The sequence below is a fragment of the Symphalangus syndactylus genome, chromosome 17 (genome assembly GCF_028878055.3).
Source record: "Symphalangus syndactylus isolate Jambi chromosome 17, NHGRI_mSymSyn1-v2.1_pri, whole genome shotgun sequence".
Taxonomy (NCBI): domain Eukaryota; kingdom Metazoa; phylum Chordata; class Mammalia; order Primates; family Hylobatidae; genus Symphalangus; species Symphalangus syndactylus.
In genome coordinates, this window is record NC_072439.2 from 10626304 (window position 1) to 10645285 (window position 18982).

The following is an 18982-nucleotide window of genomic DNA, read 5'->3' on the forward strand; positions in this document are numbered from 1 at the left end:
GAGGATGGCCTGAGGTCAGGAGTTCAAGACCAGCTTGGCCAACATGGTGAAAGCCCGTCTCTTCGAAAAATACAAAAAAAAAAAATTAGCCGGGCGTGGTGGCGCGTGCCTGTGATCTCACCTACTCGGGAGGCTGGGGCAGGAGAATCGTTTGAATGCGGGAGGTGGAGGTTGCAGTGAGCCAAGGTCACACCACTGTACTCCAGTCTGAGCGACAGAGCAAGACTCGGTCTCAGAACAAAAATAAAGTGTCTCAGGCTGGGCGTGGTGGTTCATGTCCAGAATCCCAGCACTCTGGGAGGCCGAGGAGGGAGGACCGATGACTTGAGCCCAGGAGTTTGTACCCAGCCTGAGCAACATAGCAAGACCCCATCTCTACAAAAAAAGTTAAAACTGGGCATGGTGGTTCGTGCCTGGAGTCCCAACCACTCCAGAGGCTGAGGCAGGAAGGTCACTTGAGCCTGAGAGGCTGAGGCTGCAGTGAGCTGTGATCGTGCCAATGCACTCCAGCCTGGGCCACAGAGCAAGACCCTGTCTCAAAAAAAAAGAAAAGAAAAGACAATTTCTCTTCTTCTGACGTCTCTCTGCCAAGTCTCGGGCCGACCCTCCTGGAGGCTCAGGGCTCGGCAGTCCCTGGACGCTAGACACTTGGATTCTTTCTTGGATTTCGCTGAATTCTGTGGCCAAAGAGAGCGTCTGAAGGGCTGCAGCTGACCAGGTGCCTCCCAGCTCCAGCACCGCCCCCCCACCCCTGCCGTGGCCTCATCTCCAGGTGGGGCCTCATGGACTTTGGAGCCTCCTGGGAGACGGGAGGCCTGGGGGGCAAAGGTTCTCCCAGGGGGCCCTGCAGACAGGCAGTTTCCTTACAGCCTGGGCCTCTGGGCCCAAGGACACCACCCTGGGCCCCCCGCAGCTGCTGGGACCTGGTGGGAGTGCCCAGGTGGGGCCTGCCTGGGGACTGAGCAGGGAAACCACAGCCCCAGCGATGTGACCTTAGGCGCTGCTCTCCTGTGACCTTGGGCACTGCTGGGGGAGGGGCCGCCTGTGCTCGCCCTGGCCACCTCCTCCTGTCCTGGCCAACCCTTTCCTTGGATTTCCTGCAAACCTCTGGGGTCTTTTTCTGACCTTCCTCCCATGTCCCAGAGCCGGTGGGCTGGGGAGGGGAGTCCTGAGCCAGGGCTGAGCTCCCTGGTTCCAGGGGGGTCCGGGTGGCCGGGGAACCCCCTCCCCCCTCCCAGGTGGCCCTGGGACTTATCTTGCACCCTGTCCGCCAGCAGACTCCACTGACCCCCTCGGAGCTGTCGTTTCTCTGCGAGGTGGGGTGGAGAAAATAAGCAGCGTTTCGCCACAAACAAGAATTTCCTGTTTGCCCTTCCAGGGCTTGGGGGGTGGCGGTTATCTCACTTTTTCCTCCCCTCCCCCACCGGCACCACCACCTGAGCCCCGTCGCCCTCCCTCCTCACAGGTGCCCCTTCCAGAAGGGCCCCATCCTCATCAGGTGGGGGCAGCACCTCCCACCCCCCCCCAGGCCTCCCACACCCCCAGTGCAGAGCCGGGCGAGTGTCGGGGACCGGGGGCGTCTTGCCTCTATCCCCAGAGCCACAGAGTGTGTCTTGCAGATCCGTGTAACGGGGCTCAGGCGTGCAGCGTTCTGGGAAGAAAACCAAAGAGGAATGAAGGGGTCAGAGGCTGAGGGGGGCTGTGGAGGGGGCTCTGTCAGAAGGCGACGTTTGGGCGGGAAGGCAGGAGCCGAGCAGGGACCTGGGAGCTGCATTCCAGGCAGAAGGAACAGCGCAGCGGAGGCCCTGGGGTGGGGGCGTGTGTGTTTTACTCAGCCGCCAAGGCTGGGTCTGGTGGCTCCTGCCTGTAATCCTGGCGCTTTGGGAGGGTGAGGCAGGAGGATCACTTAAGGCCAGGAGTTTGAGACCAGCCTGAGCAATATAGCAAGACCTTGTCTCTATAGAAATGCAAAAATTAGCCGAGCGTGGTGGTACCCGCCTGTGGTCTCAGTGGCTCAGGAGGCCGCAGTGGGAGGTGGAGGCTTCAGTGAGCTGGGGTCTCACCACTGCACTCCAGCCTGAGTGACAGAGCGAGACCCTGTCTCTAAATAGGGCAGCCCAAGGCTGGGGCGGAGGGAGCAGGAGAGGGCAGAGAGGGGCCAGGAGGGTGCTGGGGGGCCCTGGGAGGCTGTGGCCAAGGGAGGGTCATGCTCAGATGTCTGTGAAAACCCCCCCACCCCACCCCACCCAGCTGCTGAGCGGGGAAGTGTCTGGCAGGAGGGGCGGCTGGGGGACCTGGAGGTGGCTTGGCTCCATGCGCTCTGTGCCTCGGTTTCCCCTTCTCCGAAGCAGGTGGTGCTGGGAAGGGGAGACGACGGGCCCAGCCTTGGTAATTAGGGGTCCACACCTTCCATCCCCCACAGCAGGAAGTGGACAGAGGGGAGGGGACCCCCTCAGGGAAAGACCACCAGGCCTGCCCTGTGGCCCCACATTTTCTCGGGATCTGACTGAGAAAGCAAGTTCATTTAATTTGTATTTATTAGGCAACTGCTGTGTGCCCGATTTTGGATGCTGGCAACAAGATAAGAATTCCGCATGTTCCAGGGCAGACAGACGAGAGACAAATGCGTGAATCCACACAGCTGGGGCCATGCGAGGGCCGGGGGAACAAGGGGGGTAGTGAGCCAGAAACCCCGTGAGGCCGGTAGTCGGTAAAGGTGGGTGGGAGCGGAGCATCTGCAGAGGTGATATCGGTCCTGGGAGGACGTGGGCTCCCCTCCAGGGAGGGAATGACCACAGGGGACCCGGACGAAGGGAAGGGGCTGAGAAGGCCCTGCAGACGAGAGGAACAGCCCAGGCGAAGGTGGCCGGTCGGGGCTGATGGCAGGGCGGTGGGGGTCTCAGCGGAGGGGCACCTTCAGAACCTCACACCCGACCCCTCCCGTGATCAGAGCAGGCCCCAGGGAGGTCAGGCAGTGGGGAGGGGAGGGCAGGCCGCTTATCTCGGCCCTCAGCCCCCGGGGAGGGAGTTTCCGGAGATTTTGCCCAATCTCCAGCCTGGGTTTAGGGCTCCTGTGGGTGTGTGGTGGGTGGCTGATTTCAGAGCTTTCTGGTCGATGTTTCAGAGGGGCAGGGTTTCAGCCACAGAACCCAGGTGAGAACCAAGGCCTGGGTTTGCCGTGGGGTGTGCTGTGGCCCAGCAGTTCAACCTGGGATCTGGCCCACAAGGGGGGCCTGGACACCGCCATGGGCAGCCTGGACACCGTCCCCTGCTTTCCCATCCCTGGGGCCTCCGCCAGCTGGCCAGGGCGGGGCGCCCCCCGCAGGGGAGCGGAACCGGGGGGCCGGAGACCCATAAAGCCCAGGTGGCCTTTACTGCTGGCTTTGTTGCTGGCTGCCCACAGCAACGGCCATTAGAGCCGCCTCCCCCAGCAGCTGGGGCCCCCGCAGGTCCGCCCTTCACTGCCATGCATCAGTGCCCCGGCCCCACGGGGGTCCGACCGTGCCTCGCCACTGGCCCAGTTCGCCACCATTTGGCCTGGGAGTTAATGGCTTCCCCCTCCAACCCCAACCTTGGATGGCTGTACATGGGGCAGCTGATTGCTGCCTGGCGCCTCGGTTTCCCCACCCGGGATGTGAGGATTGCTGGGGCGCCAGGTGCTTGGGATAAAGCTGCTGTGTTTTCTCACACACTCTCCTTGAGAGGTGGGGAAACTGAGGCAGGAGGTGCGGTGAGGTTTCTTGTAGGGGCTGTGCTGTGGAAGGGGGCGTCTAGGCAGGGTAGACCCTCCAATACCGGGTCAGAATCTCGGAGGAGACGACCTTCCGCTCGCCCTGGAAGGGCCCAAGGTGTGCCGGCCTCTACGTCCGCATCTTAGCGGCGGGGGGGCTGCATAATGAAGGACCTCAAACCACCGGCGTAAAACAAACGAAACCCGTTCTCCCTCCGTCCTGGAGCCCAGAGTCCAAAATCAAGGCGTCCGCAGGGCTGCGCTCCCTCCAGGGGCCGCAGGAGGAGCCTTCCACCTCTCCCAGCTCCTGGGGGCTCCGGGTGTCCATTGACGTGTGGTCGGCCTCTGTCTCTGTGCGACCGTCTCCATGTCTGAGGACACAGCCCTGGATGTAGGGCCCACCGGCCTTCACTGTGACTTTTTCTCAATTTGGTCACATCTGCAAAGGCCCTTTTTCCAAATAACGTCTCGTTCTGAGGTTCTGGGCGGATGTGAATTTGGGTGAGGGGTGGCGTTCACCCCAGCACAGCCCCAGCGGTGAAGTCCTCCCCATTCCAGTACCTCCTGCCTCAGGCGTTTCCCTGTCCCCCTCGTCCCCGTCCCCCTCTCCGCCCTGTCCCCCTCTCTGCCCTGCCTGGCTCACTTTTGCAGCTGAGAAAGTCAAGGTTCAGATAACGAGCATTTATTAGGCAACTGCTGTGTGCTCTGCCGATTCCAGACTCTGGGAACAAAATGGACTAAACCCCAGAGAGACTCCTAGATCCGTGACTCGGTGATGGACGGGGTCTCGAGGAAGAGTGTGGAGGGGAGGGGGCGGGAGCCGGGCCGGGGTCAGAGGACGAGGCCGGGCGTGTGGCCATGTGTGCGTGCCTGTGCTCATGGGACCCACCAGCCCAGCCAGCCGGGTCTACCTGCGGGCCCCACACCCCTCAGGCAGCTGAAGGGGAAAGGACCTCCCCCACCACCATAAATCAGCGCAGGAATGCAGGCTGGCCAGTCTGGTGCTGGCCGGCGTGGGGCGGAGACAAAGGCCAGGCAGCTGGACCTCGGGCAGCCTCGACCACCCAGGGCAGAGGTCAGGACTCCTGCCTGCCCCCCCCCCCCACCACCAGCCCCTTCCCAGAAGGCCTCACTGGGCCTCCAATACACAGACAGGGAAACTGAGGCCCAGAGGGGCAGGATGGCTGCAGGGTGATGGGGCCTTGGCCGGCCTCCCCAGCACCCAGGGTGTCCTCGCAGCAGGGGCTGGGCGTGGGTCTCCTTCCTGGGCCCTAATGACGGCTCATCCCAGCTGAGGCCTAATTGGTGGTTTCAAGGCTCCCCACTGCCCACAGCCAGCCACATTCCCCCGAGCTTAATTGGCAGCCTGGTATTTGTCGCAGCTCCTCCTCGGCAAATTGGCCCCCGCCTGAACTCTACTTTCTAATTATCCCTGCCGGCGTTCCCCCACCCTGCCCGCCCCTGCCTGCCCGCCAGAACCAGTGGGCGGGGGGCTGGGGGACCTCCTGGCCCCTTGTACCCCAGATGGAGCCTCTTTCCCCTCTGGAAGACATTCCGAGGCCTGGTGATCTCCTTCCTCCCCAGCCACCGCCCTGGCAGGCAGAGGCGGTCGGTGGCTCATTTCATAGCTGGAGGCCGAGACTTCAGGCTCCAGGTGCGGGGAAGCCAGCAGGAGGCAGGAGGACCGGGCTGGGAAGCAGGACGGGGCTCTGGGCCAAGTCCCCGACAGCCCCCAGCCTCTGGTTCCACACTCACCACTGTGCCTCAGTTTCCTCATCTGCAAAGCAGAGCCAGTTCTCGGAGCAAATGCGCTCCTGTCCGACCCTCAGGACAGCCCCGGGAGGCATGCTGGTGATTTTTTGCAGTGATTTGCTGTGTGAACTCAGGCAGGCACTGTCGTAGGGTAAATTGTGTCCCCCAAAGAAAAGGTGGAGGGTGGTGGCTCCCGCCTGTGACCCCAGCACTTTGAGAAGGTAACATGTGAGGATCGAGGGAGCCCAGGAGTTCCAGACCAGCCTAGGCAACATAGAAAGACCCCATCTCTACAAAAGAAAATGTAAAAACTTACCGGGTGTGATGGCGAGTGCCTGTGGTCCCAGCCACTTGGGCAGCTGAGGCAGGAGGATCCCTTGAGCCCAGGAGGTTGAGGCTGCAGTGAGCTATGATTGCGCCACTGCACTCCAGGCTGGATGACAGAGTGAGACCCTGTCTCTAAAAACCAACAACAAAAAAAGACTTTGGGAGGCTGAGGCAGGCAGATCACTTGAGGTCATGAGTTCAAGACCAGCCTCGCCAAATAGTGAAACCCCGTCTCTACAAAAAATACAAAAATTAGCCGGGCATGGTGGCAGGTGCCTGTAATCCCAGCTACTCAGGAGGCTGAAGGGGGGAGAATTGCTTGAGCCCAGGAGACAGAGGTTGCAGCGAGCCAAGATGGCACCATTGCACTCCAGCCTGGGTGACAGTGCGAGACTCCATCTCAAAAAATATAATAAAAATTAAAAAAAAAAAAAGAAATAGGCCGGGCACAGTGACTCACGCCCATAATCCCAGCACTTTAGGAGACTGAGTCCGTTGGATCACGAGGTCAGGAGATCGAGACCACGGTGAAACTCCGTCTCTACTAAAAATACAAAAAAATCAGCCAGGCGTGGTGGCGGGCGCCTGTAGTCCCAGCTACTCAGAGAGGCTGAGGCAGGAGAATGGCGTGAACCCGGGAGGCGGAGCTTGCAGTAAGCCAATATCGCCCCACTGTACTCCAGCCTGGGCGACAGAGCAAGACTCCATCTCAAAAAAAAAAAAAAAAAGAAAGAAAAAGAAAAGAGGAATAGGTTCAAGCACTGGATTCCCAGTACCTCTGACAGGACCTCATTTGGAAACGGGGGAACTTACTGACGTACAATCATGTGTTGACACTTTGGTCTACCTCAGACTGCAGATGGGATGGTGGTCCCACAGGATTAGAATTCCGTATTTCTAGTGGCTCATGCCTGTAATCCCAGCACTTTGGGAGGCCGAGGCGGGCAGATCACGAGGTCAGGAGATTGAGACCATCCTGGCTAACACGGTGAAACCCCGTCTCTACTAAAAATACAAAAAATTAGCTGGGAGTGGTGGTGGGCACCTGTAGTCCCAGCTACTCGGGAGGCTGAGGCAGAAGAATGGTGCGAACCCGGGAGGCGAAGCTTGCAGTGAGCCGAGATCGCGCCACTGCACTCCAGCCTGGGGACAGTGAGACTCCGTCTCGAAAAAAAAAAAAAAATTCCATATTTCTCGTGCACCGTTCCTGGGTTCAGCTGTGTTAGATGCACAAACACTCACGCTCGCGTTGCCGTTGCCTACAGGACCCAGGACAGCCACAGATTTGTAGCCCAGGAGCGCTGGCTGGGCTGCGCCTGTGCCTGGGTGTGTGGGAGGCTCCACCTGTGACGTGTGTGTGACTCACTCTTTAATGTTCACGCTGACGAAATCACCAACAGACACATTTATCAGGACGCATCCTGCACGAAGACAGAGGCAGAGGCTGGAGCGACACGGCCACAAGCCCAGGAACCTGGAGCCCCCAGAAGCCGGGAGAGACCGGAAGCTTCCTCCCTTGGAGACTTTGGAGGGAACGCAGCCCTGCAGACACCTTTTGTTTTGTTTTGTTTTTAGAGACAGGGTTGCGTTCTGTCGCCCAGGCTGGAGTGCAGTGGTGCGGTCTCAGCTCACTGCAGCCTCCACTGCCCAGGCTCAAGCAATCCTCCCACCTCAGCCTCCCGAGTAGCCGGGACTGTAGGCATGAGCCACCCCACCTGGGTAACTTTTTGTTATAATGTAGAGATGGGGTCTCACTATGTTGCCCAGGCTGGTCTTGAATTCCCGGGCTCAAGCAATTCACCCGCCTTCCAAAGTGCCGGGATTACAGGTGTGAGCCGCCACCCTGAAGAGAACTCGGTTTTGGACTTCTGGGCTCCAGGACTGCGGGAAAATAGATTTCTGTTGTTTTAAGCTGCAACGTGTGGCTGTAGGGAGTTAAGGATTGATTTGAGATGACGTGGCCCTAAAACCAGCAGTGTCCTGAGAAGAGGAGAGAGAGACGGGGAGACGGTCTTGTGGAGATGGAGGCAGAGACTGGAGTGCTGTGGCCATAAGCCAGGACGCACCTTGATCTGGGGTTCCCGGGCCCCTGGACCGGGAGAGGACACTGTCTTGTCCCACCTGGTTTCTGGTGCCTCCTTGCAGACCCTCTGGGAAGCTCGTTCACTGGCATTTCTGTCTCACAGCCTTGCGGTTCTTCACCTGTCCAGCGCCCAGCGGGGCCTCTGGCTCTGTTTCGGCTCTGGCAGTGGCTCGGGGGTCCTAGGGGAGGCAACCCCTGCTCCTGTCCTCCTGTCCTGGCCTCCAGTGCAGGAGGGACATGGTTCCCACACCTGAGCTCTGGCACCAACTAACCCATCCCCTCTCCGCCCTCACAGCTCTACGAACTCGACGGGGACCCCAAGAGGAAGGAATTCCTGGATGACTTGTTCAGCTTCATGCAGAAGCGAGGTGAGCCCTCTGCCCCCACCCCCCTGGAGGGAGGTCACAGAAACAGGGCTGGAGGAGGGGCCCTAGTGGCTCCAGGTATGTCGGGGCGGTAGTGAGCACCCCGTGGCTGGAGGCATCCAAGGCTCCTAAATCAGGAGGGACTTCGGGGTGTCTTGGGGGGAAACACATCCTGCCTTGGAGGTTTGATGCGGGAGGCACGCCTGTGAGTCTTGGTGGGGGCAGGGCAGTCTCAGGGCCCCAATCCAGAACAGACAGTTCAGGTCGTCTCCTTAGCATCCAGGGTGCAGTGAAGTGGGGGTCCCCGCTACTGGGTGCTGGGGGAGTGGAGCCAGCCTCTGTGTTTAGGGAGTGGGGTCAGATCCGGGCTGGCCAGGTGCGTGCAGATGCCCCAGCCGCCAGATGGCTTACAGTCTAATGATCTCATGGCGGCCGATGCGACGTTTGAGTCCTGGCCCCTCCTGTCCTCCCACCAGGGCCTCAGCTTCCCATCTGTAAAAGTGGGCCAGAAACAGTCCCTGCCCAAAACTCAGTGGCCAGCAGGTACCCCCGATGTGCTGAGTGCAGGGCCGCTGTTTACTGTGTGCACTTATTGGGCACCAATGGTATACCAGGCTCTGTGCCCCCGAAGTCTCCTGGCCTGGGGAAGGCAGGTCTGGGCTGGTGTCCAGGTGGGGAAACTGAGGTCCAGACACAAGAGAGACTCAGAGACGACCAAGGGTAGCTGGAGTGTCTCCAGCGGCCATTCCCAGGCCTCACCCCAGCTTAGAGGGACCACGGGGCAGAGAGAGTGCAGCAAGGGCTTCCGTCTCGCCTCCACGTCCTCGTCGGCTGGGGAGGGTCCTAGGAGCGTCTGCTGCCAGGTAGGAGCTGCTCCACCCCCCGGACACTCCTCTAGGGTAGGGAGCTCGCTCCGATCCCCACTGTTCAGACGGGGGAGGAGGGGAGGAGGCCCGCACAGAGGCAGGAAGGGGAGGGGCAGAGGGCTCTGTCCCCGCACTTGGGGCCTTCGCAGGGGCCCGCTGTGTCCCAGCCTCCGCCCACCCCTCCCCTGGCTTCTATAAACACAGGCCCCAGACCCGCCACTGCCAGCCGCCCGGAAGGGAAGGAGAAGGAAGAGGGCTGTGGGCCCCCCGGCCCACACTGCCCAGTGGCCTCCGTGTTAACCCCTCCCGTGCTGGGAACAGAGGATCCAGACCCGGGACCTGGGCGGGGGCCCCTCCTGTGTTATCCTACAAGCCCAGCCTTGACCAGGGCCCACTGCCCCTTATGAAGCTGGACAGATCCTCCCCATGACCCTTTATCATCCTGTTCACACCTGCTCAGCCCTGACCACTCTGCTGTGAGGCTCCAAGCTCCTGGGTCCAAAGCCAGCCTGTTTTGCTGTTACCCGTACCTGGTACAGTGCCTGGTGTCCAGGGGGTACTTAGAAAGCACGGTGAGGGCTGGGCGCGGTGGCTCACGCCTGTAATCCCAGCACTTTGGGAGGCCGAGGCGGGCAGGTCACGAGGTCAGGAGATCGAGACCACGGTGAAACCCCGTCTCTACTAAAAATACACACACAAAAATTAGCCAGGCGTGGTGGTGGGCGCCTGTAGTCCCAGCTACTCGGAGAGGCTGAGGCAGGAGAATGGCGTGAACCCAGGAGGCGGAGCCTGCAGTGAGCCGAGATTGCACCACTGCACTCCAGCCTGGGCGACAGAGCGAGACTCCGTCTCAAAAAAAAAAAAAAAAAACAAATACAAAAATTGGCCAGGCGTAATGGCAGGTGCCTGTAATCCCAACTACTTGGGAGGTTGAGGCAGAAGAATTGCTTGAATCCAGGAGGCAGAGGTTGCAGTGAGCCAAGATCGCACCACTGCACTCCAGCCTGGGTGACAGAGCAAGACTCTGTCTTTAAAAAAAAGAAAGCACAGTGAGGCTGGGTGAGGTGGCTCGCACCAGTAATCCTAGTGCCTTGGGAGGCCAGGGAGGGAGGATTTCTTGAGCCCAGGAGGTTGAGGCTGCCGTGAGCTATGATTGCATCACTGCACTTCAGCCTGGGTGACAGAGTGAGCCCCTGTCTCAAACAAACAAAAAGCAAGCATGGTAGGCTGCTCACGAGTGTGGGTGAGATGGGGCCCCGGGCACGTGGGGCCGTGAGGGTTGGTGTCCAGCTTTACCTCCCTCTCCAAGCTGGGAATTCCTACAGGACAGGAGCCAATGAGCTCCTATGCATCCCTCAAAACCCACCCTCAAAGCTCCCTCTTCCTTGCCTTCCTCCAGGAGCTTCCTGCTCTGTAATGGGGGCCGTTGGAGCTAAGAATCTGTCAGGTGAACCCGCCCATCACCCCAGACTCCACAGTCTTCCTCTCCTTCACTCCAGACAGAGGGAAATATTTTTTTTGTTTGTTTTACTGTGTTGCAAAGTAAAAACCTCTAAATTTCTCAGAATTCTGTGGGGGCTGGAAGTGAGGGAAGGGTCCTGACCACACCCCCTTCCCTCAGCAGCAGCAGCTGGACCACCTGACCTGCTGTTCCCTGACAACCTCCCCACCCTTCCTTATCTGGGCCCCACGACGGGCCCTGGTGATGCTCCCAGCTCCTTCTGTAAACATCCTCCTCCCGCCCGCCGCCGCAGAGCCAGGGCGTGGCCCTGGGAACTAACCCTCTGCTGCCGATCCTTTTTTTCTTGAGACAGAGTTTTGCTTTTGTTGCTGAGGCTGGAGTGCAATGGCGGGGTCTCGGCTCTCTGCAACCTCCACCTCCAAGGTTCAAGTAATTCCCCTGCCTCAGCCTCCTGAGTAGCTGGGATTACAGGCGCCCGCCACCACGCCCGGCTAATTTTTGCATTTTTAGTAGAGATGGGGTTTCTCCATATTGGCCAGGCTGGTCTCGAACTCCTGACCTCGGGTGATCCGCCCGCCTTGGCCTCCCAAAGTGCTGGGATGACAGGCGTGAGCCACCGCGCCCGGCCTGATGCCGTTCCTTTTACTTTGCAAATTCTGAGGCCTAAACTGGTGTCCAGAGTGGGGCCGGGCGGAGGCTCTGGGCAGGTTTCCCGGCTGATCCTGCAGCTAAAACCCGGCACGGCTCCTCTCGCTTAGGCTGTAAAGTGGGTTTCAGGTGGGGTCGGGTCTGAGGCTCATCTTCCTCCAATCCGGGATCTCCTCCATTCACTGGGGGTTTTGCAACCTGGGAAGGGCCTGGAAGTGGCCGAGGGTGGTGGGAGGTGGTTCCGGAAGGTCAGGCACCGGGGGTCCCGGGGGTAGCAGGCATCACCCAGGCAGAGGGCCGGCCGCTCATTCAGGGCTGCACCCGCTCTCCAGCCAGTCACATCCCAGAACCTTGATGTCCACGTCCCTATCCCTAACGGGGCGATGGGCGTCCCCTCCCACCCCATGGCGAGTGGGCAGCAGCTGTGGCCCGGGCCACCTGCACTCACTGGTCTTCACTGAGCACCTACTGTATGCCGCTGGGTGCCGGGACCCCACGTAGGCAGAACATGGGGTGGGGGCCACAGACAGTACACAATTGATCTCATAAGCACAGAATTTCACTGACGGGATGAGAGGTTTAAATAGGGGCTTGCCTACTGTCAGGCCAGGGAGGGGCTGGGCAGAGGCGGAGCTGACAGCTGAAGCCAGAGGCTCCCGGTGCAGGGACAGCCTGGGAGAGCCCTGGAGGGGGCAGGTAGGGCTGGAAGGGTGGGGAGGGGCCATGTCTGCAGCCGGCTCCAGGAGATGAGGTTGCAGGAAACTGAGTCATCCCAGCCCCCTCCTCTTCCTGGGCTAGCCCACCTACCGCCCTTCCCGTGCCTAGGCTAATCCTCCCCCTTTCGCACCCTGGCATAGCATAGCCCACAACCCTCTCCACCTGGGCTAGCCCAACCCCCCATGTCAGGGCTAGCCCATCCCCTTCCCCTCCCTAGACCAGTCCACAGCCCTCCATTCTCCAAACTCGAAATTGGGTAAGCCAGGCTTTACCCCTCGCCTGCCTGAGGCTGCAGAGCCCCTGTCAGTGTGGAGGGAACAGGCCTCTGGGAACACAGGCAGAGTTGTTTTAGCAGCTGCTGTGGTGTGTGGCGTGGAGAAGGAATAACAGATCCAGGCGTCTCCCGCACGTCCCTCCTCTCAGTAACCCTTCTCCCGAGGGCTGCGCTGTCCCTAAGCCCAGGTTACTGGTGGACAAACTGAGGCAGAGCTTCCCCCTCAGCACCCTCTAGAGCAGCGGTTCCCAGCCTGGATGATCCTGCACCCACAGAGGGCCCTGGGCAATGTCTGGAGACCTCTGTGGTTGTCACAGCCTGGGCGGGGGAGTGCTCCTGGCATGGAGAGGGCGGAGGCCAGGACACTCGGCTCCCTGCAGTGTCCAGGTGGCCCCCAACCTCCCTCTCGCCCCTTCCCCCAGGGACACCTGTGAACCGTATCCCCATCATGGCCAAACAGGTCCTTGACCTGTTCATGCTGTACGTGCTGGTGACGGAGAAGGGCGGCCTCGTGGAGGTCATCAACAAGAAGCTGTGGCGTGAGATCACCAAGGGCCTCAACCTGCCCACGTCCATCACCAGTGCAGCCTTTACCCTGCGGACCCAGTGAGTGGCGGGCGGCTGTGCCGAGGTCGGGCCAGGGCACTCTGAGCAGCCAGTGCAAGAGGCCTGCAGAAGAGGGAGGGGGGCAGTAGGCAGCTGCAGAGGAGGGGGCGGTGGGCAGCTGCAAAGGGCACAGGGCCACACTGTGCATCCAGGGCCCGAGAGTGTCAAGTAGGGGTACGACGACCACACAGGCTCGGGGTTATGCAATCAGGGGCCATTGCGAGGAACAGCATTGAGGCACAGGGAACAGCATGGGCAAAGGCCCGGCAGCTCTGGGGGCTGCTGAGCAAATCCACGGGAGGAACCAGGGATGGTGGTGCCACAGTGGGGTTTACTTTGTACTGAAGGCCAAAGGGAGCCATAGGGGTGACCTGGGTGCCATCCTCTTCCCTCATCCCACCCACAGATACATGAAGTACCTGTACCCCTATGAGTGTGAGAAGCGGGGCCTCAGTAACCCCAACGAGCTCCAGGCAGCCATAGACAGCAACCGACGGGAGGGCCGGCGCCAGAGCTTTGGGGGCTCCCTCTTTGCCTACTCACCAGGCGGGGCACACGGCATGCTCTCCTCACCCAAGCTGCCCGTGTCCTCCCTGGGCCTGGCCGCAAGCACCAATGGCAGCTCCATCACCCCCACCCCTAAGATCAAGAAAGGTAAGGGCCTGTATGGGGCCTGGGGCGTGTTCCCAACTGAGCTTCAGCATGGCTGCCTGACCTTGGGGGATACCTCTTCCCCTCTCTGGGTAACCAGGATGAAAAACCCTATAGTTGGCATGGAAAAGGGCTTCCAATCTACCAGTCTGCTGTCCATGGCAGACATTACCAATCCATCACCATTTTCTAATCCCACACAGGTGGCAGGCAGACATTGCTAATCAATCTGTGTTTCCAGTCCTGTGGCCAAGGCAGACATTACTAATTGATCACTGTTTTTCCAGTCTACACTGAGGCAGGCATCATCAGTTGATCAGTTTTCCCTCCCACTGAGCCTCTGAATCCTTCATAACAGAGAGGTACCAACAGCACACACAGCAGTGTCGCCTCAGTTTGCCTGTCTGAGTTCCCATTTCTCATCTGGGCAACATAGTGAGACCCCATCTCAAAAAAAAAAAAAAATAGCTTGGCGTGGCAGCATGCACCTGTGGTCCCAGCTACCCAGGAGGCTGAGGTGGTCAGATGGGTTGAGCCCAGGAGGTCCAGGCTGCGGTGAACCAAGATTACACCACTGCACTACAGCCTGAGCAACGGTAGTGAGACCCAGTCTAAAAAAATTATTTTTAGGCCAGGCACGGTGGCTCACGCCTGTAATCCCAGCACTTTGGGAGGCTGAGGCAGGTGGATCGCTTGAGGTCAGGAGTTTGAGACCAGCCTGACCAATATGGTGAAACCCTGTCTCTACTAAAAATACAAAAATTAGCCGGGTGTGTGGTGGCGCATGCCTGTAGTCCCATCTACTTGGGAGGCTGAGACAGGAGAATCGCTTGAACCCAGGTGGCAGAGGTTGCGGTGAGCCAAGATCACATCACTGCATTCCAGCCTCGGCAACAGAGTGAGACTCCGTGTCAAAAAAAAAAAAAAATTAGCTGAGTGTGGTGGTGGGCACCTGTAATCCCAGCTACTCAGGAGACTGAGGCAGAAGAATCACCTGAGCCTGAGAGGCGGAGGTTGCAGTGAGCTGAGATTGCGCCACTGCCCTCCAGCCTAAGCAACAGAGTGAGACTCTGTCTCAAAGAAAAAAAAAAAAGCCAGGTGCGGTGGCTCACGCCTGTAATCCCAGCACTTTGGGAGGCCAAGGCGGGCGGATCACCTGAGGTCGGGTGTTGGAGACCAGCCTGGCCAACATAGAGAAACCCCAACTCTACTAAAAATACAAAATTAGCTGGGCGTGGTGGCGGGTGCCTATTTCTCAGCTACTAGGGAGGCTAAGGCAGGAGAATCACTTGAACCCGGGAGGTGGAGGTTGCGGTGAGCTGAGATCGCACCATTGCACTCCAGCCTGGGCAACAAGAGTGAAACTCTGTCTCAAAAAAAAAAAAAAAAAAGAAGGTGCATGTTCCTGCCTTGAGTGGAAGGCAGGGCCCAGCCCTTCCTGGCTACCACTTCCCCTTCTTTCCTACCTAGAGGAGGACTCAGCCATCCCCATCACAGTCCCTGGCCGCCTGCCTGTCTCCCTGGCGGGCCACCCTGTGGTGGCAGCCCAGGCAGCAGCTGTGCAAGCAGCAGCTGCCCAAGCAGCTGTAGCCGCACAGGCAGCTGCCCTGGAACAGCTACGGGAGAAGCTGGAGTCTGCAGAGCCTCCTGAGAAGAAGATGGCCCTGGTGGCTGATGAGCAGCAACGGCTGATGCAGCGGGCACTCCAGCAGAACTTCCTGGCCATGGCGGCCCAGCTGCCCATGAGCATTCGGATCAACAGCCAAGGTACTGCCCTGGTGCCCAGACCCACTGTGCTTCCTGTGTGTGTCACACAGTGAGGGCCTTGGAGCCTACATATGTAAAGAGCGCCAACAAATCAATAAGAAAAAAAGGCCAGGTGCAGTGGCTCACACCTGTAATCCCAGCACTTTGGGAGGCCGAGGTGGGTGGATCACTTGAGGTCAGGAGTTCAAGATCAGCCTGGGCAACATGGTGAAACCCCATCTCTACTAAAAATACAAAAAATTAGCCAGGCATGGCAGCACCCCCCTGTAGTCCCAGCTATTTGGGAGGCTGCGGCAGGAGAATCACTTGAACCAGGAGGTGGAGGTTGCAGGGAGCTGAGATAACGCCACTGCACTCCAGCCTGGGCAACAAGAGCAAAACTTCATCTCAAAAAAAAAAAAATAAAGTAAACTGGCTGGGCACAGTAGCTCATGCCTATAATCCCAGCACTTTGGGAGGCTGAAATGGGAGGATTGCTTGAGCCCAGGAATTTGAGATCAGCTTAAGCAACACAGTGAGACGCCATCTCTACAAAAGTTAGCTGGGCGTGGTGGCACGCTCCTGTAGCCCCAGCTGCTTGGGAGGCTGAGGGGGGAGGATCACTTGAGCCCAGGAGGTCGAGGCTGCAGTGAGCCGTGATTGCACCACTGCATTCCAGCCTGGGTGACAGAGCAAGACCTGGTGTCAAAAACAAGGTAAAAAAAAAACAAAGCAGAATATGGACAAATACGCTTATTCAGCAAATAAATATTGAGCACCTACTGTGTGCACTGGTGACAGCATGAATGTGACAGACACTGTCTACACCTTGTAAAGCTAAAATCTAGTTGGTGAGACAGACAGAAAACAGAACATGTCACAGGTGTCTTTATGATCAGAAATGGCAGTTTTGGCCGGGCGCAGTGGCTCATGCCTGTAATCCCAGCACTTCGGGAGGCCGAGGCAGGCGGATCACCGGAGGCCAGGACTTCAAGACGAGCCTGGCCAACGTGGTGAAACCCCGTCTCTACTAAAAATACAAAAATTAGCTGGGTATGCTGGTGTATGCCCATAGTCCCAGCTACTCGGGAGGCTGAGGCAGGAGAATTGCTTGAACCAGGTAGAGGTGGCAGTGAGCCAAGATCGCGCCACTGCACTCCAGCCTGGGTGACAGAGTGAGACTCTGTCTCAAAAAAAAAAAAAAAAAAAAGAAAAGAAAAAAAAGAAACTCATTTGCTCAGCCGGGCGCGGTGGCTCACATCTGTAATCCCAGCACTTTGGGAGGCCGAGGCGGGTGGATCACAAGGTCAAGAGATCGAGACCATCCTGGCTAACATGGTGAAACCCCGTCTCTACTAAAAATACAAAAAATTAGCTGGGCGTGGTGGCGGGCGCCTGTAGTCCCAGCTACTCGGGAGGCTGAGGCAGGAGAATGGCGTGAACCCGGGAGGCGGAGCTTGCAGTGAGCCGAGATCGCGCCACCGCGCTCCAGCCTGGGTGACAGAGCGAGACTCCATCTCAAAAAAAAAAGAAAAAAAGAAACTAATTTGTTCTTCTTCCCACAGCCTCCGAAAGCCGTCAGGACTCTGCTGTGAACCTGACGGGCACCAACGGCAGCAACAGCATCAGCATGTCCGTGGAGATCAACGGCATCATGTACACAGGTAGGACCCCTGAGGCCACGCCCTGCCTGGACCTCCCCTCTTCCGCCACGAACTCAGGACCCTGAGTTGCGCCTGGTCCCACCTACTTGAACCCAGGTGTGCGGGCAAGCAGGGCACGGCCAGGGGCTTTGCAGGACAAACAGTTAAGGCTGATGGAGAGGATACCATCGTTCACCCAGTGCCATGCTCAGCCCAGAGGGGGTCATCCACAGATACATATTCAGTGTGACCTTGGATGGTTCACATTCCTAGTTTTTTGTTTTAATGAGATGGAGTCTTGCACAGACATTCACCAACACACCTGGTTAATTTTTAAATTTTTTGTTGCTCTTTAAATTTTAAATTGCTAGGCCGGGCGCGGTGGCTCACGCCTGTAATCCCAGCACTTTGGGAGGCCGAGGCGGGCGGATCACGAGGTCAGGAGATCGAGACCATCCTGGCTAATACGGTGAAACCCCGTCTCTACTAAAAATACAAAAAAATTAGCCGGGCGCGGTGGCGGGCGCCTGTAGTCCCAGCTACTCGGGAGGCTGAGGCAGGAGAATGGCGTGAACCCGGGAGGCAGAGCTTGCAGTGAGCCGAGATTGCGCCACTGCACTCCAGCCTGGGGGACAGAGCAAGACTCCGTCTCAAAAAAAATAAATAAATAAATAAATAAATAAATTTTAAATTGCTTTGTTGCTCAGAACGGTCTTGAACTCTGGGCTCACGCAATCTTCCTGCCTCGGCCTCCCAAAGTGCTGGGATTACAGGCGTGAGCCACCACACCCAGCCAATCCCAGCATTTTCGAAGGCTGAGGAGCAAAGAATGTATAAGCCCAGGGGTTAGAGATGAGGCTGCAGCGAGCTGCGATGACGCCACTGCACTCCAGCCTGGGCCACAGACCAAGACCCTGTCTCTTGAAAAAAAATTTAATGAATTTCTTTTTTATTTTTTTTAATTTTTAATTTGTAATTTTTGTGGGTACATAGTAGGTATATATATTTATGGGTTTTATGAGATGTTTTATTCTGGCATCCAATGCCTAATAATCACATCAGGGTAAATGAGGCATCCAAAAAATTGAATCTAGGCTGGGTGCAGTGGCTCACGGCTATAGTTCCAGCACTTTGGGAGGCTAACACGGGAGGATCACTTGAGCCCAGGAGTTCGAGACCAGCCTGCGCAATGTAGCGAGACCCCATCTCTCCTAAAAATACAAAAATCAGCTGGGTGTGGTGGCAGGCGCCCATAGTCCCAGCTACTCGGGAGGCTGAGTGAGGAGGATCACTTGAGCCCAGGAGGTGGAGGTTGCAGTGAGTCAAGATCACACCATTGCACTCCAGCCTGGGTGAATGAGTCTATATCTATATCTAGATATAGATATAGATTTAGATTTACATGTATCTGTATATAAATATATATTTTTATATCTATATCTATATAGATATAGATATATAGGTTTTTGTTTTTTTTTTGAGATAGTCTTCCCTCTGTCACCCAGGCTGGAGTGCAGTGGCGTGATCTTGACTCACTGCAACCTGTGCCTCCTGGGTTCGAGCGATTCTCCTGCCTCAGCCTCTCCAAGTAGCTGGGACTACAGGCGTGTGCCACCACACCCAGCTAATTTTTTTTCGTATTTTTAGTAGAGGTGAGGTTTCACCATGTTGGCCAGGCTGGTCTCAGACTCTTGACCTCAGGTGATCCGGCTGCCTCGGCCTCCCAAAGCGCTGGGATTACAGGCATGAACCACCGTGCCCAGCCTATGTACACATATTTTTTTAATAAAATGAATTAAAAAGTTGCCGGGCACAGTAGGTCACGCCTGTAATCCCAGCACTTTGGGAGGCCGATGTGGGTGGATCACGAGGTCAGGAGTTCAAGACCAGCCTGGTCAACATGGTGAAACTCCATCTCCCCTAAAAATAACAAGAATTAGCGAGGTGTGCTGGTGTGTGCCTATAATCCCAGCTGCTTGGGAGGCTGAGGCAGGAGAATTGCTTGAACCCAGGAGGCGAAGGTTGCAGTGAGCTGAGATCACGCCACCACACTCCAGCCTGCGCAATGGAGCAAGACTTCATCTCAGAGAAAGAAAAAAAAAGAATTAAAAA

General features: G+C 57.7%; 1 protein-coding gene across 4 annotated transcripts in view; it reads left to right on the forward strand.

Moving 5' to 3' along the window:
- ARID3A (AT-rich interaction domain 3A) overlaps positions 1-18982 on the forward strand; it is a 51671-nt gene that overhangs the window by 27003 nt on the left and 5686 nt on the right. For all 4 annotated transcript variants that reach the window (XM_055250065.2, XM_055250067.2, XM_055250066.2 and 1 more), the window contains exons 4-8: positions 8188-8260; positions 12647-12830; positions 13237-13484; positions 14952-15248; positions 16793-16891. In XM_055250065.2, coding sequence (XP_055106040.1) covers positions 8188-8260; positions 12647-12830; positions 13237-13484; positions 14952-15248; positions 16793-16891 — 901 coding nt within the window. The remainder of the gene's footprint in view (positions 1-8187; positions 8261-12646; positions 12831-13236; positions 13485-14951; positions 15249-16792; positions 16892-18982) is intronic.